At 40.3% G+C, this 26445-nt stretch overlaps 1 protein-coding gene across 2 annotated transcripts in view; it reads right to left on the bottom strand.

Moving 5' to 3' along the window:
* srpx (sushi-repeat containing protein X-linked) overlaps positions 1-26445 on the bottom strand; it is a 72709-nt gene that overhangs the window by 25163 nt on the left and 21101 nt on the right. For both annotated transcript variants that reach the window (XM_043701581.1, XM_043701580.1), the window contains 3 exons: positions 20943-21134; positions 18754-18930; positions 7300-7426 (listed from right to left, as the gene is read on the bottom strand). In XM_043701581.1, the coding sequence (XP_043557516.1) occupies positions 7300-7426; positions 18754-18930; positions 20943-21134 (496 nt within the window). The remainder of the gene's footprint in view (positions 1-7299; positions 7427-18753; positions 18931-20942; positions 21135-26445) is intronic.

Raw genomic sequence — 26445 nt, forward strand, 5'->3', positions numbered from 1 at the left:
TAGTACATCATAAATTATTTATAAACCTTCAAAGCTAGAAATTTTACAGGCAAAATTCTAAATCATAAAGCACTGAAGGTTTTAGATTGATCTAATCTCGTGCACCAATGGAGTTAACAGCTTCAGGTAACTTGTTTCCTTGTGAAAGATTCAATTAGAGTCACTGCGAAGTGTTAAATGGTTACTGGCCATATAGTTCTTTCATATTCATACTCAACTCTGCTCCAAATATTTTTTGTTCAGCAAACTAATGGGATTTAATAAATTAATCATTTTACCTTAATGCCAGTCTACCTGACAATTAACTCTGATCTAACTTTGTAACGTTCTGAAATAAAACCTCACTTCAGCTTAGGTACAAGTTCTAAGGTTTAACATATATGCAATAATTGTTTTATTGGGACTGAGGCCAAAAGCGAAGACTTTTACAAATCATTGTTAGAAATTTATTATCTTACAGTTGTTTGCTGAAAGCATCCTTAGTTCACCAGCTTATGTCCAACTAAGTGAAGAAGGCGTTTGGTATGCTTTCCTTTATTGGTCAGAGTACTGAGTACAGGAGTTGGGAGGTCATGTTGCGGCTATACAGGACATTGGTTAGGCCACTGTTGGACTAATGCATCGCAATTCTGGTCTCCTTCCTATCGGAAAGATGTTGTGAAACTTGAAAGAGTACAGAAAAGATTTACAAGGATGTTGCCAGGGTTGGAGGATCTGAGCTACAGGGAGAGGCTGAACAGGCTGGGGCTGTTTTCCTGGAGCGTCGGAGGCTGAGGGGTGACCTTATAGAGGTTTACAAAATTATGAGGGGCATGTAAAGGATAAATAAGTCTTTTCCCTGGGATCGGGGAGTCCAGAACTAGAGGGCATAGGTTTAGGGTGAGAGGGGAAGATATAAAAAAGACCTAAGGGGCAACATTTTCACGCAGAGGGTAGTATGTGTATGGAATGAGCTGCCAGAGGATGTGGTGGAGGCTGGTACAACTGAAACATGTAAGAGGCATTTGGATGGGTATATGAAAGGAAGGGTTTGGAGGGATATGGGCCGGCTGCTGGCAGGTGGGACTAGATTGGGTTGGGATATCTGGTCGGCATGGACGGGTTGGACCGAAGGGTCTGTTTCTATGCTGTACATCTCTATGACTCTATAAAGGACAGGATCTGTTTGTGCTGTTTTTGGCAGAACATTAATGGAAGAACATTAAAGCTAGAGAACAGACAAAGTAGATTCAGGAAGAAAAAAATGGAAACTATCTGCACTGCAGCAAGGAGGCAAAGGAGAGGCTTTAAGGAGGATGTCAATAGCATGAAAGATGACTGAGGTTCAGGAAAGCAGGTTGTGGAAACATTTTGGCTCAAGATGAGAAATTAAAAAGGCAAGTAGTCACTTGTAGGAGTGGTGTCCAGGACTTCTAAGAGTAACCACATGGTAGGATGAAGTGTAAAGGAAGAAATAGTGGCAGCTTATCGGAAAGGTAGCAAGGTAAACATGGGAGATTTTAAAGTACATATAGGATGTTTTTTTTTTGTTCCCTTGGGAGGAATGGACAATGATGAGAACATGGCAAAAATGGAAAAATGTGATTCTCAACATCAGAAAAACAATTTCAAATTTTCCACTGAGGTTTAAATGGCAAATCCTGAATCTCACTAATGAGTGGTTACTACCTTACTTCCATTAAAAATGGATTGTCAGTTAGCTCAGTTGGCTGGACAGCTGGTTTGCTAACAACATGGATTCAATTCCCACATTGGCTGAGGTTACCGTGAAGGACTCTCCTTCTCTACCTTGTCCCAAGTGACCCTCAAGTTAAACCACAAGCTCACTCTGAGACAGCAGCCTCAGGGTCTATGGCAACTTTGCTTTGTTTCTGTGTATCTGCATCTTATTAGTAGCCCAACTCATCTCATTTCCAATAAAAAGACAGAAACTCAGGAGGTCTGATACCATCTGTGGAGAAAGAAACACAGTTAACACTTTAATTCTGATATAACTACTTCAGAACTCATTTCTAATTAGCTTCCAATTCTTCTTTTCTTCCTCGAGAAACTAGATGGCTCTGATTCACAACATGAAAGTCAGAGCAATTGTCTAACAGCAGCAGGTTATTGTCTGCTTCAGTGAGCCTTCATCCAACTCTTGTCTTCACCACAATGTCTCTACCTGCTGCATGGCCCCCATCTTCCTCCCCTCTTCCTCCATTCATGTCAGCATTAGCAAACCGGGGAGAAAGTGAGGTCTGCAGATGCTGGAGATCAAAGTTGAAACTTTATTGCTGGAACAGCACAGCAGGTCAGGCAGCATCCAGGGAACAGGAGATTCGACGTTTCGGGCACAGGCCCAGGCCATTCATTCCTGAAGAAGGGCCTGTGCCCGAAACGTCGAATCTTCTGTTCCCTGGATGCTGCCTGACCTGCTGTGCTGTTCCAGCAATAAAGTTTCAGCATTAGCAAACCACCAGCTTTGCCATATCATCATGGCTGTTCTCAGAGCATATCACTTCAAGCCTTCAACATGTAGTATGGAGCTCAGGAATACCAATGAATTGTATGCTTCTGCCAGATCAATTTGCACACAGGAACACACATGCATCTCCACAGGATGCACTTTATGGCTCATAGTTTCATTTCTTAGTGCTCACTTACTTGCTGCTAACTTGAAAGTTGCCAGCCTCTGTGGCTTGGATTGCTCTTTAGCATGGAGGGAGGGCAAGGATTGAGCAGCCAAAAGGGTGAACACATTGCTGCATGACACCATGCTATGTCAATGTTGCATCTACAGCATGTGCCAGCAGTATACCTGGCAAACACACTGCGCGTTTCAGCGAAGTGCTTATGGCTGAAAATCAAGGGAGAAGCAGTTTTTAGTGGTATCAAGGAGGACAGTCATACAATGCCCCAACTCAATCAGTCAAGGAGCTCATCAAATTCTTGTCCATGGTTAATCAGGTGCTTGTTGCCACCAGAGTCTGGGGGTCTTTGCAATCTAGAATTGGTCTACAGTCATTCCTGCAGGTCAAGTGCAACCAGTCCAGGGATTACAGGTTTGTCAGTTGGGGTGTTGTGGTGCCAATAGTCCAGGGAGGTTGGTTGTTCACTGTCAGGGTTGTCCTATCAAGTCAGTCTAGAGAGTGAGCTATGGTCGGGCCTGGGCGTTTGGACAGTAAGGGTCAGGGAGTCATCAAGGGACAGTTCATGGAGTTGGAGAAGTGGCAAGTTCAAGGCTGGGGAAGAGGTTCACTGGATTTGGTCATTGAGGGAATGATTACAGTAAGAGGGCGCAATTCAGGATAGAAGAGTGGGGGTGGGGGTATCTCACAGCTTAGGAGGGAAGGGAGAGCTCTGGCAGGGAAGCAAAGATTTCACAAATCACAATTCCTCTGTCATCTGAGAGAGAGGCTGGTAATCTGTAAAGCCATGAGGGTAAACTGGGGATATTAATGATTATATAAAGGAACTATATAAAGGATTATATAGTAGGGGGAGGCTACATGGTCATCAGGAACAACACCAATGGGATTGGAGTGATGGGGGGATTATGCTGTCTCTTAGATGGAGCCTGGAACTTACTCACAAGCAAAGCTGAAACCTTGACACCTTCGATCTAATGTCAACTGCGCAATAATAATACAGCCTGAGTGAATGGAGTATGCTGCTGCTTTTCTCTTCAGGGGCAGAGTGAATGTTTTTGAATGTGAGGCCTTCCTGGGGGCAACTGCATTAATCACACATCACTTATTCACATCACTGAGGCCACCCACTAGCATCAAATTACATTTTAGCAGCAGTTTCTTCATTGTCCAAAAACTAACATGACAAATTATGGCATCAAGCAATTATGCATTTGCACGAATTGCCTCCTTTGACAGAAAGAGCAATTGGCCCAAGAGTAGTATTTCAAACTTAAAGATGGCAACAATGAGCACATAAAGACAGAGCTAGCCAAGGTGAACTGGGAAATTAGGTTAAGGGTTAGATCGACAGAGGCTGCAGTGACAGATGTTAAGGGGATATTCCCAAATACAAAAAAATTAAAACACTGCAACACAGAGTCATAGAGATATATAGTGCAGAAACAGACCCTTTCATCCAACTCATTCATGCCAACGAGATATCCAAAATAAATCTGGTCCCATTTGCCAGCATTTGGCCCATATCCCTCTAAATGCTTCCTTTTCATATACCCATCAGATGCCTTTTAAATGTTGTAATTGTACCAGCCTCCACCACTTCCTCTGGCAGCTCATTCTATACATGGACCACCCTCTGTGTGAAAAAGTTGCCCCTTAGGTCTCTTTTTATCTTTCCCTCTCACCCTAAACCTATGCCGTCTTATTCTGGACTCCCCAACCCCAGGGAAAAGACTTTGCCTATTTACCCTATCCATGCCCCTCATAATTTTGTAAACCTCCATAAGGTCACCCCCTAGCCTCCGACGCTCCAGGGAAAACATCCCCAGCCTGTTCAGCCTCTCCCTATAGCTCAAACCCTCCAATCCTGGCAATATCCTTGTAAATCTTTTCTGAACTCTTTCAAGTAATATTCCAACAGTGGCCTAATCAATGTCCTGTACAGCCGCAACATGACCTCCCAACTCCTATACTCAATGCACTGACCAATACAGGTATGCATACCAATTGCCTTCTTCATTATCCTGTCTACCTGTGACTCCATCTAAGTTGATTTCCCCTTCCATGTAGACAGTAAATGTTGGCCTAATCAGTGATAACATTCTTACAACTGGTTCTAATATTTTCCCTATTACTGACATGAGGCTAACAGGTCTGTAGATTCCTGTTTTCTCTCTCCCTCCTCTCTTAAATAGTGGGGTTACATTGCATGTTATACATCTCCAAGAGGAGTGAGAATGCTGTTAGAGATTAATGCCATGAGCCAAAGGCTTACGGGTGTGTTGGAGGAGGTAAAGAGTCAAATGCCGATGGTTAAAAGCTCATAATTAAATGGAATATCATAAAAGAGTTTGTAACACGGTGTAGAGGAAAGAGTTAACAAACCATTAGGCTGTGAATAGCTGCTCAGCATGTGTTAAATCAGCTAGTCATAGGGATGTCAGATCACATAGATCCTGAGCCTGTAAGGCTTCTCGACCATGTCCTCCCTTAACAGGCCTTGTTCAGTAAAGACTGTTAGTCTTCTCTCTCAAGAGTGTAAACCTCACAGTACTACAGAGACAGCCACTAACAGATCAAATAAATAATTCATAAGGAGTTACTTTCCACGGACTGTGGTTAGAACATTAAATGCACTTCGAAATGCCGTGCTGATGGCTGATAACACTGATGCATTTAAGAGAATGCATTAAGCATACATGATGGAGATAAGAATACTGGGTAAGGGGACAGATTGTGGCAGACAATTAGAGTGTGAGGAAATTGATGAGAAATATAAACACCCAGCACAGACTCATTAGGCTGTACATGTGCTGTAGAATCTACATATTTTGATCACCTTTTCCTTCACAGGTCATATATGCAGGTGTGCCATTTTTCTTTTACCTCTCTATTTAAATGATGTTCAACTTTTAGATTTTCTTTTCTAGTTTTGTTAAAAGGATTCCATAATTAGAGGTTTTTGTGTCTAAATAGATACCAAAGAGGTTCTGTGGATTCTGATATTACACAGTAAAATGACATTTTAAATTAAATAATGAAAATAAATTTATTGATAAAAGTTGCAAAACATGAGATGCAGCAAGAACAAGTGGATGATTATAGGGACTAATTGAAAAGGGTATAAATGGATATAATTCATGCTTCCCGGGTGCTCCGGTTTCCTCCCACAGTCCAAAGATGTGCTGGTCAGGTGAATTGGCCATGCTAAATTGCCTATAGTATTAAATGCATTAGTCAGAGAGAAATGGGTCTGGGTGGGTTACTCTTCAGAGGGTCAGTGTGGACTTGTTGGGCTGAAGGACCTGTTGCCACACTGTAGAGAATCTAATCTTTCTTCCTCATGTAGTTGTAAATTCTGTTTCAATATTCCATTTAATCATGAATTGTTAAATAAAAGAACAGGGTGGCTATGTACAGAGATCTGAGTAGATTCAGAAAAAGATAGGGACAATAAAAAGATATTGATAACAAGAATTTTCAACTCTTCAAATTAAAATGTAAATGTGTAAGTTACTTCCTGAATGATTAATCACTCATGGGCAAATTTACAGTTCCAATCATCATATTGTAGAAATTATACTGTATATACTACGCATTATGTTCAGTGAAGAGTAGTAGCAGTGGTAGCAAGGGCACAGGCAATAATTCTCAATTCCTAAATAAAACTGAAAGAACTGGGGATACTGCAAATCAGAAACAAAACAAAAATTGCTCGAAAAGCTCAGCAGTTCTCTCTCATCTGTGGAGAGAAATCAGAGTTAAGGTCCTGGGTCGCATAATCCATCCTCAGAATTCTCAATTCCTCCCGAGCTGGAGGACAGCTCACTGTGATACCATTATTTAAGGGAGCAAGAGATTAAACCAGGAAAGTACAGGGCAGACATTATAACCTCAGCAGTGGGGAAAATATTGGAAGCCATTCCGAGGGATAGAATTGATCTGTAACTGGAGAAGCAGGGATTAATCCAGAACAGTCAGCATGGTTTTGTTAAGGGGAGGTCATGTCTGACCAACTTGACTGAATCAAAGAGATGACTAGATGTACAGATGATGCCACTTAATTTGACGTAGTCTACTTGGACTTCAGCACAACTTTTTAATAAGGCCCTGACAGTGAAGGTAAGAACCAATGAAATCCAAGGAAATTTGGCAAATTTGATCCAGAATTGATTGAATGGCAGAAAGCAGAAGATGATGGTGTTTTCCTGACTGGAACTTTGTGTCCAGTGGGTTTCCGCAATGGTGTCATCTGCAAACTTACTAACTGTACCGCTTATGCTTGCATCCAAATCATTTATGTAAATGATGAAAAGTAGAGGGCCCAGCACCGATCCTTGTGGCACTCCACTGGTCACAGGCCTCCAGTCTCAAAAACAACCCTCCACCACCACCCTCTGTCTTCTACCTTTGGGCCAGTTCTGTATCCAAATGGCTAGTTCTCCCTGTATTCCATGAGATCTAACCTTGCTAATCAGTCTCCCATGAGGAACCTTGTTGAGTGCCTTACTGAAGTCCATATAGATCACATCTACTGCTCTGCTCATCCAAATACATGTACATCGATATGAACCTTACTTTACCAGAAAACCTGTTAAGGTTAACCTGACAATGGGTTTGAATCATTGCCTTTGCAAGCCACTTCCTTCATTTCAAAAAAAGTAATTACTTGGTCAAAATGCCATCAGCTGAGTCCTTTCCCTCCGGGGTATCCCAGTTCACCCGCACCGTCAGCTTTTCGGGTTCAGCTGTCTTTACCTTCAGGCTGGGACACCTTATTTTTGGTGGGTCTAAGTCTATAAAACAAACGGTAAAGAGATACTTAACAGATCCAGAAACATTATTCATTCTCAACTTGAAAAAGTTGAAAATGTATACTTGCAGCATTATGCTTCAATAATATCAAACTATCATAATACAGAGCTGTTAAGCTGGATTGTTTCATTTCACTTAGGTTGAGCATCTGTAAAGGATATTGCTGGGAAAAAGAACTGAATCTTTCTTTTGGCTATTTATATCTTTCCAGATTGTTATATATTCATACACATATTAGATTAGATTCCCTACAGTATGGAAACAGATCCTCTGTCTCAACGAGTCCACACCGACCCTCTGAAGAGTAACCCACCCAGATCCATTCCCCAAACCCATATTTACCCCTGACTAAGGCACCAAATGCTATGGGCAATTTAGCATGGCTAATTCACCTGACCTGCACACCTTTGGATTGTGGGAGGAAAACGGAGCACCTGGAGGAAACCCACGCAGACACGGGGAGAACGTGCAAGCTCCACACAGACAGTCACCCGAGGCAGGAATTGAACCCGGTCCCTGGCACTGTGAGGCAGCAGTGCTAACCACTGAGCCACCGTGTCGCCCCACGGTGTAGTATGTAGTATTTTAACTTATATAGTACATTTAACTTTTATAGTATTTTAACTTAAAAAATATATAGTTTTTTAACTTATATTTTGTTGAAGGTATATTATTTTGTTGAAGGTACATTGACAACCTTCTGCGAATATGTTCAATAACCAAACTGCAAAATAAAACTTATGATCAATTCAGGTTTCACTCTGGGATCTTGTTCTATATTACCAGCAGCTTAGATTGTACCAATAATAGTGGGTAAAACAGTGACAAAAAAACTTAAATCTGCAGTTTTTGCAAAAGAAGGAATGATGGTTCTAAATTAGACTCATTAATACTGACGTCACTAATTAGAATAGTATACGCAAGAGTTAAACGTGTCTATTTCATCCATCACTTTCCAAAGACAGCTTTAAAATTAATCTCTGAGAGTTGTCATCCTATGAGACAGAGGTTGGACTGACCTACACAGAACCAGAAAGACCCACATTTCTACTTGAATCTACAGTAGCAAATCTGGTCAATAGGCCCAACTGGTTCATTCTGGTTCACACTCAATACAATCCTTCTTAATCACTTCCCCCACTGCACTTAGTTCCCTCAAATAATTCATTGATCCTCAATACAAGTGTTATTGATATTTGCTTCAAACATTTCATAAGGTAACAATATTCTTGCTATTCTATTTAGAAAGCAATTAATGGCATAGACTTCAGAAGCATTGCCAGGTCAGAGTTAATGGTATGTTCAGCAAACTTCATCAACACGTACAAACTGATGTTAGGGATGACAGATCAGAGTGAACTGAGATGCCTATTGCAGTCAAATAATTTACCAACAGGCATGATAGTAAGTTAATCAGTTTCTTCTGAACATGGACCAAATTGGAAATGGAAGTGTTAAAATTACACGGCTGAAGGCTATCCATAAATTAATTCAATTTGCACACTCCAAAATTGTGATTAGCCTAAGATGTTGTAAAAAGTGAAATGCATTTATTAAAATGATAGCTGAAATAATATTTAAGTCTTGGGTTTTATGAGTTACAAGCATCATGGTGACAATCATTTGCTCATTTTCCTTTAGATTTTCCTATTTAATGGGATGTCAATGAAACCAAACATGTTTACGATTTTCTTATTTTATATTAAATTGTGGTTGCTACCAGTGCACATGGCTATTTCAAACATGTGGAAACTAACATTAAACACATCAAAATATGCATTCAATTTAAACTGCCTATCAAGTTTTTAAAAAATGCCTTAATAAAATAGTTCACTGCTCAGATGTGCCTTGCAGAATTAACAGAAACAGGTTTGACTCTTTGAATTAGGGTGCAATCCATAGCATTGGAGATGATTGAGACAATGGAATCAGTTTTGCATTGTTAGCAAGCATAAATACATAGCCCAAAATGAGTTCAGTTCTAATTTAGGAATCAACTGCCAATTGCTGGATTATCATGCACAATTTGTTAGCTTTTAAACACATTGGGTAAAGCCATTTTGCAATAAATTTTAGTTATATACATAATATACAATGACATGATTTAGTGTCATCAGTAATCCTTATCTTTGTTCTTTTCTTTAAAATTGTGCATAAATTGTTATTTTTTGTTAATTTGTTTCTACACATGATGGAAGTAGAGCATTAATTCACTATAGTCATGACGAAAACGTTTGTTAAGGGATGCATAATCATGGAACTGTAATGCCTGGTCTTGCATTCTCAGAGCTCAAGATCAATCACAATTTGTTAAAGTTTCAAAACAATTTTCCACTGAGATCAAATCTGCCGAGTTATCGCTCATTTATTTTGTTTTCTCTGTATAAATTGTAGAATATTTTTGCAAATACTTTGCAGTTACCAAAGTAGCCTAAATTTCTGTGGAAGTTAATCTGGAATTTATCGTAACGCCTTGAAAAACCACCACTAAGAACAATGCAATACAAATTAAGAGGCCGAGGCTGGATGCAAAGAACCTATGGAATATAAACATTTTGGGTGAAGGTGCAAGAACATGGAAGCTAGAGTACAAAGTGATGATGAGTGAAGTTATCCATTTTGTTAGGAAAAACTAAAAGCAGAATAGTTTTTGAAATATGACCATAACTCTGGGAAATGTTTGCATTCCAAGGGACCTTGATGTCTTTGCATGCCTATCACAAAATGTCAACATTCAGGTACAGGAGGCAATGGAAAATAAACATGTTAATATTTGCTACAGATGGACTGGAGTACAAGAACAAAGAGGAGCAATTTAGCTGAGAACAGCGAGGTCAAACCTGGAGTACTGACAGCAGTTTGAATCTCCTTCCCTCAAGGAGGACACATATTTGCATTTCAGGGGTTCAGTATGGGTTCACAAGAATGATCCCTGGGATGAGAGAATTATCATTTTAGAAGATATTAAGTACACTGCACCAAAATTCCCTGGAATTTAGAATAATGAAATATGTAAAATTCATTAGGGATTTGACAGATTGGATGCCTGGATTCCCTAACCAGGGTATTTAAAATAATTTATCACAGACTCAGAATAAGAAGTTGGTCATTTAGGGCTGGGGAGCTATTTCTTCACTGAATGTGTTATGTACCTTTGGAATTCACTGCTCCAGAGACCTGGGGCTGCTCAGTCATAGAGTATATTCAAGACAGCAGTTGTTAAATATTTGGATATTTAAGGGAATTAAAGGCTGTTGAGATAGCGCAGGAAAATGGAGTTGAAGTGGATTAGTCATGATTGTATTAAATGGTGGAGCACATTCAAAGGATCAAATGGCCTACTCCAACTCCTGTTTTTTGTGTTTTCAATGCCATGGTACTAATTTATTAATAAATAAAACATGCCTTCTTTTCATAATAATATTTAGAAATTCCTAAAAACTGACCACCCTGTTATTCAGTACTTGGACAGGCTTCAGAATGGAAGATATTTTTCCAGTTCAGCTGACTATTGCTAATCAGTCCTAAATTTCAAACTAATATTTATTATTCAAAAGTACTTGTTCATGCTGTCTGGATTTTATTTAAATACATCTCATTTACATTGGTCAAAGACTATGTGCATTGTTAAGAACCTAACCGTGACTGTGTTGCCTGGCTTCCAATATGCCTCATCAAATTTGTATCAATGCTCTTTCGATTCCACTGTAGGCATTCAAAAGGTTGCACAAGCAACTTAGTGCCAACATTGGTTCATCAGTTAAATTTATATCATGCAACAGCCATAAGACCATAAGATATAGGAGCAAAATAGGCGATTCAACCAATGGATCGAGAGTGTGTTGCTGGAAAAGCGCAGCAGGTCAGGCAGCATCCAAGGAGCAGGAAAATCGACATTTTGGGCAAACGTCCTTCATCAGGACTCAACCAATGGGGTCTGCTCCACCATTTAACAAGGTGATGGCTGATCTAATAATCCTCGACTCCATTATTCTGCCTTACCCCAATAACCCTTGATTTCTTTAACTGTTAGAAATTTGTCTATCTCAGCTGTGAATATTTACTTAGCAACACAGTCTTGAAAGTCCTCTGTGGTAAAGAATTCCACAGATTCTTCAGACAAACATTTCCTGCTCATGTCTCTCTTAAACAGTGACTCCTCATGCTGAGACTATGCCTTCTGGTACTAGACTCTTCCACAAGGGGAAACAATCTCTCTGCATCAACCCTGTCAAGCTGCCTAAGAACCTAATTTGTTTCAATAGGGTCTCCTCTCATTCTTCTAAATAACAATGAATATAATCCCAATGTCTCCTTATAAGAAAACCCTTCTAAAGTCAGGATCCACCTTGTGAACATTTTTTGGTCTGTCTCCGATGCCAGTAAATGTTTTTCTTCAATAATAGGATTGAACTGTTCACAGTATTCCTGGTGTAGTCTAACTAGGGCTTTCACAAAAAAAAACTCCTAATTTTTTACCCTATTCCATTTGAAAAGACTAACAGTTAATTTGCCTTCTCTACTATCTGCTGAACTTGGAAGCTAGGTTTTTGTGATGCGTGCACTAGGACCCCAGCTTTCCGCAGTCTTTCCCCAATTAAAGAATGTTCAGCTCTACTACTCTTCCTGACAAAGTATTTCACCTTTCATTTTCCAACATTTCATTTTCGTCCACTCACTTAACCTTTCTATATTTCTGTGTAGATTCCTCGTGTCATCCTCACTATATGCCTTTTTACATAATTTTGAGTCATCTGAAAATGGAGCAATAGTATATTCACTTCCATCATCCAAGTCCTTAATATGAATAATAAGTAATTGAAGCCCTAGCACTGACAGCTGTGGTACTCCACCAGTCACAGGTTGCCATCCTGAAAATGCCCCATTATCCTAATTCTCTGTCTTCTATTAGTTGACCAATCTCAATCCATGCTAATATACTACTCCCAACACCATGGCTCTTATTTTATTAAGTAGCTTTGTGTGTGTTACCTTGTCAAATGCTTTTTGGCAACCCAAATAAATTATATCAACTGGTTCTCGTTATCTATTCCGCTTGTAACTTCTTCAAAGAATTCTCATAAATTTGTCAGACATGATTCCCCCTTCATGAAGCCAATGTCAGACAGTGAGCCTAACTGCACTAAGTTTCCTGTGTTTTTGTCTCCTTCTCTTATTGAATTAAGAGTGTTACACTGACAGGTCTAATGCTCTGGGACTTATCCAAAATCTAGGGATTCTTGAAAGATTATTGCTAGTGCATCCATTATCGCTGCAGCTACTTCCTTTAAAATCCAAGGCCATCAACCTTTAGCCCCAGTATATTGTCTAGAACTTTTTCGCTATAGATAGCCATTGTGCTTATTTCCGTTACACACACCACCCCTGTCCTCAATGCCGCTTTAGTCCCTGGATTATTTAGTTGCATGCTATTAGTGGCCTCTATCATGAAGACTGATGTAAAGCATTTATTCAACTCTTCTGCCATTTCCTACCATTATTATTTCTCCAGTTTAGTTCTCTAAGGGGACTATGTTCACTGTTGCCTCACTCCTCTCTTTTATATATTAAAATAAAGGCTTACTGTATGTTTTTACATTACATCTTAACATTACGACTCAGTTTTCCCTCCCTTTACTTTTCCTTCAATTTGATGCTGTCCTTAATTTGCCCAGTTTAGATCCCATCTTTGTCTAATATACATTATAAATATTGCTGCAGTAGATGGAATTTAGATTTGACGAGGACTGATAAGTAGAGTGCATTATAGTTAGCTTGGGAACTTCGCACAAATATCTACCAATCCAGTAACAAACAGCTCCATTAGCCACATGTCTACATAGTCGTGGGAGTATAGGACAGATTACTTGCTAAATGTAAGACTAACAGTGTGCACAGAGAACAGACTGAAACCATAAAAACTAATTATAGGAACAGATATATTAATTCATATTGGAAATCAACCCAAGCACGTAATAGCAGGATTTTGTTTTGAGAACAAGAGCTCTAAATACAGTTATGCATATAAAACACACTTTATTTAATAGTGAATTGATACCAGATGTTGCTGAGGTCTGGTCACGCAGAGGTAGTGTTCCTACTTCAGGACAGTAATCTCTGAGTTTAAAGGCTCATACCAGAACTTGTTGGCCATGGAAGGTGTATTCAGAGTGGGTCAAACAGGCTGATTGCCAGCCCATAAATCATTCCAACCTGGCAGGATTGGAAGAGCAGGATCAGTCTCACGGTCAGCCATCCTGCAGATGTTAACAGCAAACCACTGCTATACTCTGACCTTATGCATGGACCAATCTAATGGACGTCTGTAGCCCAACCCTTTGAAATGTGGCAGGGGAAAAGGACAGTTCCTGGATAGTATAACTGGCAGTGTTTAAAGGGTCAGGTAGAGTATGCAGAAGTGTGTCTGTTCTTCCTAGTCTCAGAAAAATCTTGTAGCCTGTCATTAACTCATTAATGTTCCCCTTCCTCAAGATAAAATGTCTAGCAAGAACTTCTGTTTTGAAGAGTCTAATGGAATTCCAATGCCTGCTCCAGTCCTATTCATGCTGCATGCTCCCCACCATGATCAGTGCACTGTCTGTAAACACTGCAGAGTTTGGAGCTGTGTGTAATGCTGATACTAAGTCTAGACCTTAAAATAGGTTTGCAGCTCTCAGGAAACACTACAGGTGGGTTGTGTGAGCATTCCTTTCTGCCTTGACCTTGGCCAAAAGTCACCGCCCCCCCCCCCCCCCCCGATCTCATTATAGATTTTTTGGTTTATTATCTTTACTCTCAAAGACGCTGCCTTATGTCAAATTGTGAAAAAAAAAATCATTTTTTTCCCGTGATTGGCTCAACATTATTCAGCTGTTATTTATCGACATACATTTTGTAACTCTCAGAAAAAGTTCAACAAAGAAACAGAATTCCTTCTTGAATAAAAATTGATTTTTAAAAGTAAGTAGCACTGATAAGTACAAGCACCGGTAAACTGCATTTATACTACCACCATGTGGTCTTCTTGCATAGTTGCTCTAGGTTTCCTTTATGATGAGTGACAATTTTATTTCTATGAAGACAGCTAGCTTTTTGCATTTTTCACGTGAGTTATTCTCTCTCCAGCTTCACAAAATTCAACAACTAGGTTTCACATATATTGACTTCAATGACAGCACTGTTCAAGGGTCATTTTAGATAACCCATTTAAAAGGTAAATATCACACACTTCCATAATTTCTATTCTCATCATGGACATCAAAGTGAATAAGGACTTCAGCAAAATCAAAACAAGCTTGGAACAAGGGTCGAAGTTGATATTTGCAGCGTTGATAAACTACGTGACCCAGAGATAAGCTTCCAACCTCATATCCTATTTGGCATGAAGACCACATGCTTAACTCTCAAAAACTGACATCCATCCTGACATTCTATTAAAATCCCCCTCCATACTTTTACCACTAGGCATGACAATTCCACCACTCACCTGGCCAGACTCTATTCTCCATAAGCTTCTGCACATGCAAAGCTTTGCTGCCTGTATTCCAAAGTCCCAATCACCCATCACCTCTGTGCACAGTAATGTTGTTAACTCCCAGCATCTCTCCTTTTAAAAATTACAGACTTGTGTTATATGTTTTGCATGGCCTGACCCCTTAACAAGCCTCCAAAGATTTTGCATTCCTACAACTCTGCCTTTTGCAATTCACACACTGCCTTCATCCTACCACTCAAGCCATGCCAACAACCATTTGACCCGACTTTTCTGAAATTGCCTCACCATGGCTGCTGATTTTAGAGCCTTTAATGGCATGTCCCCCGACATTTAGATGAAGCCATGCAACAAGTTTAATAAATTTGACAACGAATACTTTGGAGAGGTATTAAGTCAGGTAACCAAATGGGTTAAGTTTTAATGTACTTCCTAAAGAAGGAGAGAATAACAAAGAGGTGGACAGGGTTCAGGATAAATTCTACAACATTGTATTCTGCTAGCTTCAGGCATGGACACTGCTGGTAGAGCAATTAAAATCAAAGTGCAAGAGGGCAGAAGATATTGAGATGTGGTTTATCGGTGAAGTGAGGACCGCAGATTGTATGGCTGAAGACAGTGACAGAAATAGGGAACAGTGAGATCATAGTGCAATTTGAAAACAAGGGCTAGAATTTTAAACTGAAGGTGTTTCTGGAGTGGATCTAGATGAACAAGCTCAGAAATGATGATAAATAAACTAGCTTCAGTGTGAATTAGGATGAACATAGCTAAGTTTGGGATGGACCAAAATTTATGGCGAGGGGAGAACATAACACCGGCCAGATAAGCATTGAACCAGACCACATTTAGAAATAACACAATTAATTCAAATTCCCAAACTACATTTAAGTGAGAGGTTCAAAATGAATGAAGGTATCAACCATACACAATATGGAATCAGGGAACATCATTGGAAAGGGGGAAACCTGAGGAGAAGTTTGGCTTGATAGCTCAAAGCAGCGAGCGAAGTGTCATGGGAAGATGAACAAATAGTCCCAATCCTTATGACAATATTGTTCTCCTGGCACTTGGTATAGGATGTGTGAATGGTGATGGCAGGGGACCAAGTTCAAGAAAATACTTTGTAGTGAGAAGAAACCATGGGTTATATTTGCATTCCAGAATGCTCCTGGGATAGTGACAGGTTTCAGCAGACACAGCAGGACCTAATTAGATCTGGCAATGAATGGCTACATCAATTATCCAAGATTAGTTTTTCAAATGTGCATCCTTTAATTTAAGTAAATGAAGATGAATGCAATACTAGGAAACATGATCAGGGTCAGGAAAATAATGATTATAATAGGGTCTGGCAAAGCTGACAGTGTGTTTAAGTAGATTGGTAACTGCAGCAATGTTATCGTGAAAGAAGGGCTAAAGGTTATACAGTTGGGAATTTAAAGTAATTTGAAATGACTTAGACGAAAAATTTCTAAGAAGGGAGACTAAGGTTAAAGTTTTGGATGTAGGTTTGCTTGCTGAGCTAGAAGGTTCGTTTTCAGACATTTTGTCACCATACTAGGTAACATCTTCAACGAGCCTCTGGATGAAGCACTGGTGGTGTAACCCGCTTTCTATTTGTATGTTTGGGTTTCCTTGGGTTGGTGATGTTATTTCCTGTGGTGACATCATTTCCTGTTCTTTTTCTCAAGGGGTGGTAAATGGGATCAAAGTCAATGTGTTTGTTGATAGAGTTCCGGTTAGAATGCCATGCTTCTAGGACAAGAAATGACATCACCACAGGAAATGACATCACCAACCCAAGGACATCCAAGCATATAAATAGAAAGCGGGCTACACCACCAGTGCTTCATCTGGAGGCTCACTGAAGATGTTACCTAGTATGGTGATGAAACATCTGAAAATGAACCTTCAAAACTTGCTAAGATTAAGGTTTTTGGAGGGACCAAGAGAAGGGTGAGAGTGCAGGGGAGTACCAACAATCAGACAGCCTTGTACATGAAACAATTGGAGTAAAGAGTATATGGTAGGTGGTAGACAGCCCTTAATCTGATCAAGGAATCTATATGTGAAGAAAGGTTAAAGGAGAGCAGGAGGACAGTACACTCAGGTCATGCCCAATTGACGCACAGGAATAAATTACTGAGGATGAGAAGTATTTGAGTGGGGAAATAATGATGCTATCTCAGTGAAAACCTTACGTGCAATATTTGGTTGCGTTACAGAGAATAAATATTTTTAAGGACAAGCAAGTGGATTGAAACAAGTGAGAACATTTACAGCAGGAAATAATTATAAATGAGTGCAAATGAAATTTTAATGGCAATTTAAGCCTTTAGAAGTGGCAAAAATCAACAGTAAGTAAAGTTGGCACTCAAGGTTGTAATAAACGTTTTGACTTCTTAAATTAGGAAGCTTATTTGTAGTTTTAAACAACTCCACAGTTTAATACTAGCGTATAAACAGCTGATTTATTGACCAGTGATCCTTATGTCTGTTGTAGGAAAAATTTTAGAAAGGATTATAAGAGTCAGGATTTATAATAATCTAGCAAGCAACAATTTGATTGAAAACAGTCAACATGGATTCATCAAGGGAGGTCACGTCTCACAAACCTCATTGAGTTTTTTGAGAAGGTGACCAAGCAAGTGGATGAGGGTCGGGCAGTTGATGTGGTGTACATGGACTTCAGTAAAGCCTTTGATAAGGTTCCACATGATAGGCTACTGGAGAAAATGTGGAAGCATGGGATTGAATGTTTGGATTAGAAACTTGCTTTCTGTAAGAAGGCAATGAGTGGTGGTTGATGGAAAATATTCAGGCTGGAGTCTGGTTACTAGTGGTGTGCCATAAGGATGTGTTTTGGGATCATTTTTATAAATGACTTGGATGCAGGCATATGTGGATGGGTTAGTAAGTTTGCAAATGATACAGTGTGGAAGAATGTTGCAGGTTGCAGGGGGACTTGGATAAACTGCAGCATTGGGCTGAAAGGTGGCAAATGGAGTTCATTGCAGATAAATGTGAGATGGTTCACTTTGGTAAGAATAACAGAAAGGTAGAATACTGGGTCAATGGAAAGATTCGTGGTAGTGTGGATATGCAGAGGGATCTTGCTGTCCATGTACACTGATCTCTGAAAGTTGCCACCCAGGGCAATAGTGCTGCTAAGGAAGCATACAGTGTGTTAGGTTTTATTGGTAGAGGGATTAAGTACTGCAGTTGTGATGTCATACTGCAATTGTACAAAACGCTAGTGCGGCCTCACTTGGAGTATTGTGTACAATTCTGGTCGCCCCATTCTAGAAAGGATGTGGAAACATTGGAAAAGGTGCGAGGAGATTTACCAGGTTGTTGCCTGGTCTGGAGGGAAAGTCTTATGAGGAAAGACTGAGGGACTTGGGTCTGTTCTCATTGGAGAGAAGAAGGTTAAGAGGGGACTTAATAGAGACATACAAGATGATCAAAGGATTAGAAAGGGTGGACAAGAGTCTTTTTCATAGGATGATGACATCTGCTTGTATAGCTGCAAATTGAGGAGGGATAGATTTAAGACAGATGTCAGAGGCATGTTTTTAACTCAGTGAGTGGTAAGGTTGTGGAATGCCCTACCTGTCAATGTAGTTAACTCAGCCATGTTAGGGAGATTTAAACAATCCTTGGATAAGCATATGGATGATGATGGGATAGTGTAGGGTGATAGGCTTAGATTAGTTCACAGGTCAGCACAACATCAAGGGCTGAAGGGCCTGTTCTGCGCTATTCTGTTCTATGATTTTAAACACTTTAAAGTATTTCATGAATAAAACTTACCGAGGCAAGATGGTTCCTTTCCACTCCACTTTTTATTGTGCATGCAAACCACACTTTTTTGTCCTCTAACTTGGTATCCAGGAGTACAGTAAAACTCACACCTCGAGTTAAAATATGCTCCATCTGAGCACTTTGCACTTCCATGGAGAGGCAATGAAAACTTAGGGCATCGTATTTCTGGAACAGAAAAATGACTAATAAATTGAAGAACCTTTCTTTTCAATCCAACCTTCCTGATGATGAATGTGTACCAAAGGAAGCAAGTGAGTGTACACTAGCCAAATCAGCAAATGACACAAAAATAAGTGGAAAGGCAGGTTGTGAGCGGGCTACACACAGTTTAGAGAATGATAGAGGTAGGTGAATTAAGTGGTTAAAAGTTGACAAATGGAGTAATCATGTAGGAAAATGGTGAAGTTGTTCATCTTGGAAGGGAGAACAAAATAACAGCTTTAAATGGGGAAAAGCTACAGAAAGCTGCAACACAAAGGGACTTGGGGTTACTTGTACATGAAACACAGAAAGCCAACTCACAGGAGCTGCAGGTAATCAGGAAGGCTAATGCAATGTGGGCCCTCATTTCAAGGAGTTGGAGTATAAAATTAGGGAAGTCTTACTGCAACTGTACAACATGCTTGTGAGACCACATCTAGAGTAATGAGAGCAGTTTTAGTTCCCTTATTTAAGAAAAGATATAATTTTATTGGAGGAAGTTCAGAGATGGTCTACTAGGATGATCCTTCGTATATATGACAAGATTAAACAAGTTGGGACGCTACTCACTGGACATAAGATTAATGAGAGGTAATCTCACTGAAACAGAAGATTCTTAAGGGGCGTGACAGGGTAAATGGTGAGAGGATGTTTCCCTTCAGTCTACGACAAAGACTGAAATGAGGAGGAATTTCTTCTGAGTGTTGACAGTCTTTGGAACTCAGTTAGGACAGAGTTATTGTGTACATCTATGGCTGAGATAGATTCGAGATCTGTAGGGGATACCAAAGGTTCTAGGAAAGGCCAAGAAAGTGGACATGAGGAATGTCAGATGAGCCTGATCCTATTGAATGGTGGAGCAAGCTTGTGGGGGCTGAACAGCCTATTCCTGTTCCTGTTTATGGTCTTATGGGAATGTTCACTTGATGCTAGAATGCCTTCAGTACCTCACTGTAAGTGTTTCTTTTTTATTTGCATCCACAGGTCACTTCTAACATATGTCCAAATGTGAACAGTTTGCTATTCCAATCACTATTTTTTATTCACTCATGGCACTTGGGTATTGCTGGCTGGCAAGCATTTTTATTCCCTGTTCCAAGTTGCCCTTGAGAAGATGGTGGTGAGCTGCTAAAGTCCACGTGCTGTAGTTAGACCCATAATGCCATTGGGAGGGAACTGCAGGATGTTGACCAGAATGATGAGTGGCTTGGAGGGGAACTTGAAGGCGGTGGTATTTCTATGTATATGCTGCTCTTGTCATTCTGGAAGTGGCTGTGGGTTTGGAAGGTACTGTATAAGGATCTTTGGTGAATTTCCACAATGCATCTTGTAGATAGTACACAATGCTGCTACTGATAGATGGTTTGAATGCTTATGAAGATGGTGCCAATCAAACAGGCTGCTTTGTCCTGGATGGTGTCAAGTTTTTCTTCTCCGGCAACTGGGAAGCATTCCATCACATTCCTAACTTGTGCCCTGTAGATAGTGGACAAGCTTTTGATAGTCAGGTTGTGAGTTACCCACTGCAGTATTCTCAGCTGCTGACCTGCTCTTGCAACCAGTGTATTTATGTGGTGAGTCTAGTTGAGTCTCTAGTCAATGATAATCCCCAGGGATGTTGATAGTAGGGAATTCATCGATGATGAAGCATCTTGGGATTCCCAAGTAAGAGGAAGTACAGAATTTCCAGCTGTATAGTATCAAACATCTCTCCAAACTTGTTACAAGCTAATTAAATGTGGCATTAAATGAGTTACTGAATAAATCAAAAAGAAGTTTCAAACAAAGTATAGTGATGTTTTGGAGCCAAGTATTATCAAAAATGAACAGCAAAGTTGGCTTATTACCCACTTTGTATAAACCCAAAGTGGGTTTCAGTTGTTCACCTTCCTGTACATTATGCCATAAAAATAAACAAACAGTTTCCTCATTCTATTACCTTCTCTCAACAAAACAAATAAATTAATATCACCCACCTCTGCAAGTAACTGTTTGTGACCAGCGTTTGCTTGAAAGGCAATGGACGCGGCCAGTTCCATGAATTTCATATCCTTTTTGGCAAGAAATGTCGCACATTGTTCCTTGTACATTTTTGTAATATCCACCTTGTGGTGTTCTGCAATGGACATAACCATTTTTGATCTTTAGAGGAGCGCACCTGGGAATATCTGTAAACAGCAATAATAATAAATGTACAGCTAACATCTGGTCACAGGCCTCCAGTCCAACAAACAACATGGGGCATAATGAAGCTTTTGGTTTCAAAAGTAAAATATAAATATGAATATGAGACTAATCCTTTATTCAAAATACAAAGGGACCTGGGAGACAACATTTCCACAAAAAGTAGTGTGTGGATGGAATGAGCTGCCAGAAGATGTAGTAGAGGTTGATACCATTATATAACATTTAAAATACATTAAGATATCTTTTAAATGTTGTAATTGTTCCAGCCTCAACCACTTGTTCTGGCAGCTCGTTCCACACACGCACCACACTCTGCATAAAAAAAGTTGTCCCTTAGGTCCCTTTTGAATCTTTCCCCTCTCACCCTAAACTTATGTCCTCTAGTTCTGGACTCCCCCACCCCGAGGAAAACACCTTATCTATTTATCCTACCCATGCCCCCCATGATTTTATAAACCTCTAAGGTGACCCCTCAGCCTCCGATGTTCCAGGGAAAACAGCCCCAGCCTATTCAGGCTCTCCCTATAGCTCAAATTCTCCAACTCTGACAACATCCTCGTAAATCTTTTCTGAACTCTTTCAAGTTTCACAACATCCTTCTGATAGGACGGAGACTGGGTTGAATGCAGTTTTCCAAAAGCGGCTTAACCAATGTTTTGTACAGCCGCAACATGACCTCCCAACTCCTATATACAACGTACTGACCAACAAAGGCAAGCATACCAAATCCATTCTTCACTACCCTATTTACCTGCGACTCTACTTTCAAGGAACTATGAACCTGCACTCCAAGATCTCTTTGTTCAGCAACACTCCCCAGGACCTTACCATTAATTGTATAGATCCTGCCCTAATTGGGCTTTCCAAAATGCAGCACGTCGCATTAACCTATATTAAATTCCATCTGCCACTCCTCAGTCCAGTGACCCATCGAATCAAGGTCCTGTTGTACTCTGAGGTAACCTCCAATTTTGGTGTCATCTATAAACTTACTAACTATACCTTCTATGTTCATATCAAAATCATTTATATAAATGATAAAAAGCAGTGAACCCAGCAACAATTCTTGTGGCATGCTACAAGTCACAGGCCTCCAGTCTGAAAAGCAACCCTCCATCTTCTACCATCGAGCCAGTTCTGAATCCAAATGGCTAGCTCTCCATGTATTGAATATGATCTAACCTTGCTAACCAGTCTACCATGTGGAATCTTGTCAAACACCTTACTGAAGTCCATATATAGGTAGTTTTTCTGTAATACGATGGTTACATGCTTGTGCAACCCTGCATTAGAGAAAAATCGCCCTTTAGAAACAGCATTTGTGCTGCAATCACATTACAGCCAACATACATTTTAAAAGTTCGCACTTTAGAAAGTATCTCCAATTCATCAATTGCATTACAGCAAATCCGTGTTAACAGAACACACACTATAGCAGAATGACTTGTAGATCACATCCACTGCTCTGTCCTCATCAATCCTCTTTGTCACTTCTTCAAAAGACTTACCATACATCCTCAAGTAAATGTTGAATTTTTTTTGACCACCTTTTAAGGTTAAATTTATGGGGTCAACTATTACATGGATACTACTTTTGAGGTACTGAAATTCATGCCTGTCAAAATTCATACCATCTCATTAGCAGAAGCCCAAGTGATCTCTAAACAAATAAAGAGAAAAAAAACAACAAATTCTGAAAACCCAGAGCGGAACACAATAGCCAGTGGGCGGGAAGACTGGGAGTGGAGCGGAACTAGGGCGGCACGGTGGCACAGTGGTTAGCACTGCTGCCTCACAGCGCCAGAGACCCGGGTTCAATTCCCGACTCAGGCGACTGACTGCGTGGCGTTTGCATATTCTCCCCGTGTCTGCGTGGGTTTCCTCCGGGTGCTCCGGTTTCCTCCAACAGTCCAAAGATGTGCAGGTCAGGTGAATTGGCCATGCTAAATTGCCCGTAGTGTTAGGTAAAGGGGTAAATGTAGGGGAATGGGTGGGTTACGCTTCGGCGGGTCGGTGTGGACTTGTTGGGCCGAAGGGCCTGTTTCCACACTGGAAGTAATCTAATCTAAAAAAAAACTACCTGTAGACTGGAAAGCTGGAGTGGGACATGACGGCCGGCACACTGACTCATAAACATTGATCTGTTGTCTGTGAAGAATTAGGGTCAACCTTTACATGAGATATATGGAAAACTCCAGGTTATTTGGCCAAAAATAGGGGGTCAACTTTTACAGGAGACCAGGCAAAAGTGAGGACTGCAGATGCTGGAGATTAGAGTCCAGAGTGTGGTGCTGGAAAAGCACAGCAGGTCAGGCAGCATCCGAGGGGCAGGAGAATTGACATTTTGAGCATAAATCCTTCATCAGGACTGCCTCATTCCTGATGAAGGGCTTTTACCCGAAACGTCAATTCTCCTGCTCCTTGGATGTTGCCTGACCTGCTGTGCTTTTCCAGCACCATAATCTCAACCTTTACAAGAGACGGCCTATTACTCGAGTATATATGGTAATCAAGTCAGTGAGACACAATTTCCCACACACAAAGCTATGTTGACAGTTCTTAATCAGTCCTTGCCTTTCCAAATACATGTAAATCCTGTCCCTCAGGATTCCCTCCAAAAACTTGCTCACCACCAATGTCAGGCTCACTGATCCATAATTCCCTGGCTTTTGCTGAGCACTTTTCTGAAACAGTGGCACCACATTAGCCAACCTCCATTCTTCTAGCACCTCACCTGTGGCTATCAATGATACAAATGTCTCAGCAAGTGGCCCAGCAATCACTTTCCTAGCTTCTCACAGAGTTCTAGGGGACACCTGATCAGATCCCAGGGATTGATCCACCTTTACGCATTTTAAGACATCCAGCACTCCCTCTTCTGTAACATGGACACTTTTCAAAAGGCCACTATTTATTTCCCCAAGTTCAGAAAGTATTTACAAGGATGTTGCCAGGGTTGGAGGATTTGAGCTATAGGGAGAGGCTGAACAGGCTGGAGCATCGAAGGCTGAGGGGTGACCTTATAGAGGTTTACAAAATTATGAGGGGCATGGAGAGGGTAAATAGGCAAAGTCTTTTCCCTGGGGTCAGGGACTTCAGAACTAGAGGGCATAGGTTTAGGGTGAGAGGGGAAAGATATAAAAGAGGTCTAAGAGGCAACTTTTTCACGCAGAGGGTAGTACGTGTATGGAATGAGCTGCCAGAGGAAGTGGTGGAGGCTGGTACAATTGCAACGTTTAAGAGGCAGTTGGATGAGTATATGAATAGGAAGTGTTTGGAGGGATATGGGCCGGGTGCTGGCAGGTGGGACTAGATTGGGTTGGAATGTCTGGTCGGCATGGACGGGTTGGACCGAAGGGTCTGTTTCCATACTGTACATCTCTATGACTCTAAGTTGTCTAGCTTCCATAACCTTCTCCACAGCAAACACTGATGCAAAATACCCATTTAGTATCTCTCCCATCTCCTGCGGTCCCACAAACAGGCAGCCTTGCTGATCTCTAAGAGGGCCTATTCTCTCCCTAGTTACCCCTTTGTCTTTAATGTATTTGTAAAAACTCTTTGGATTCTCCTTAATTCTACTTGCCAAAGCTATCTCAGACCCCCTTTTTGCCTTCCTGACTTCCCTCTTAAGTATACTCCTACTACCTTTATACTCTAAGGATTCACTCGATCCCTGCTGTCTATATCTGAAATATGCTTCCTTCTTTCTCTTGACAAAAACCTCAATTTCTCTAGATGTCCAGCATTCCCTGCACCTACCAGCCTTGCCCTTCACCCTAACAACAACATACTGTCTCTGGATTCTCATTATCTCATTGCTGAAGGCTTCAACTCTTCCAGCCATGCCTTTACTTTTGCATTTCGACCTTCATTCAACGTTTGAAAGCTCTTGCCTAATACCATCAAAACTGGCCTCTCTCCAATTTAGAGCTTTAACTTTTAGATTCAGTATATCCTTTTCCATCATTATTTTAAAACTAATAGAATTATGGTGACAGGAGCAAAGTGCTCTCCCTCTGACACCTAAGTCACTTGCCCTGCCTTATTTGCCAAGAGTAGGTCAAGTTTTGTTCCTTGTCCAATAAGTACATCCAGATACTGAATAAGAAAATTTTCTTGTACACATTTAAATTCCTCTTTATCCATGTCCTTAACACTATGGTAGTTCCATTCTAAGTTAAAATCCCCTTCCATAACCATCCTATTATTCTTACAGATAATTGAGATCTCCTGAGGGTGTGTATAGTAGCCTGAGTCTTTGAATTATCAGGGTCTAGATTAGAGTGGTGCTGGAAAAGCACAGCAGGTCAGGAAGCATTCGAGGAGCAGGAACATCGACGTTTCGGGCAAAAGCCCTTCATCATTCCTGATGATGGGCTTTTGCTCGAAACATCGATTTTCCTGCTCCTCGCATGCTGCCTGACCTGTTGTGCTTTTCCAGCACCACTCTAATCTTGACTCTTTGGATTATCAGTCCTATGACATTACTTACCACTATGCCATCATTTCCTATTCACACAGGCTGTCACATGGAGCATATACTGTTTCATTCATTTATGTAAACTAATTATTTTTAATTTAGTTTCAGACCAATGCCAGCAATACATGAGAACCACATTCATTTACATTTCAAAATCAAAATTACTAATGCAGCATGATTACACATATGTAGAACATATTTGAATTTCCTCCAAACAGAAATGTTCTGAAACCAGAACATCAGACTGGAATACTTAAACTTTGGTCTTTGTACAATTTTACATCTGTTAAGGGTTTGACTTATAAAAATTGTTATAATCCATTTTTACACATTCTTAAAAATATGACACGATGAAATAGAAATAATGATTTTTATTCTTGATTAAGATTGTATAAAATCCATATCTCAGAATATATTAGAACCATTTCTGAATCTTTGAATCATGCCAATCAATTATTTTCCATCTGTAAAACAATGTCGTTAGAAGTTCACATCCACCAAATGAGCTTAGAAACAGAGCGATCATAACTCCGTGATAACATCATCAAACCTGTTCTTGTTCAGTAAACCAGCACAGTCTTCTAAAGTTTGAAACCTTTATCCATACCTTTGTTTCCTTCTGATACACCTTTTTCAACACAACTACCCCAAGGAAACAAGAGCAATGGGAGGAAGCACCCTAGCTGGATGGAACTTACAGCCATGACATCATCAGTTTTAAAATGGGAGAAGATATATATGTATTTTTAAGGCAATCTGACGTGTGAAAGAAGATACTTGCTATAAAATGCTGTTATTAGTCGGAAAGA

Source organism: Chiloscyllium plagiosum, chromosome 12 (assembly GCF_004010195.1).
Source record: "Chiloscyllium plagiosum isolate BGI_BamShark_2017 chromosome 12, ASM401019v2, whole genome shotgun sequence".
Lineage (NCBI taxonomy): Eukaryota > Metazoa > Chordata > Chondrichthyes > Orectolobiformes > Hemiscylliidae > Chiloscyllium > Chiloscyllium plagiosum.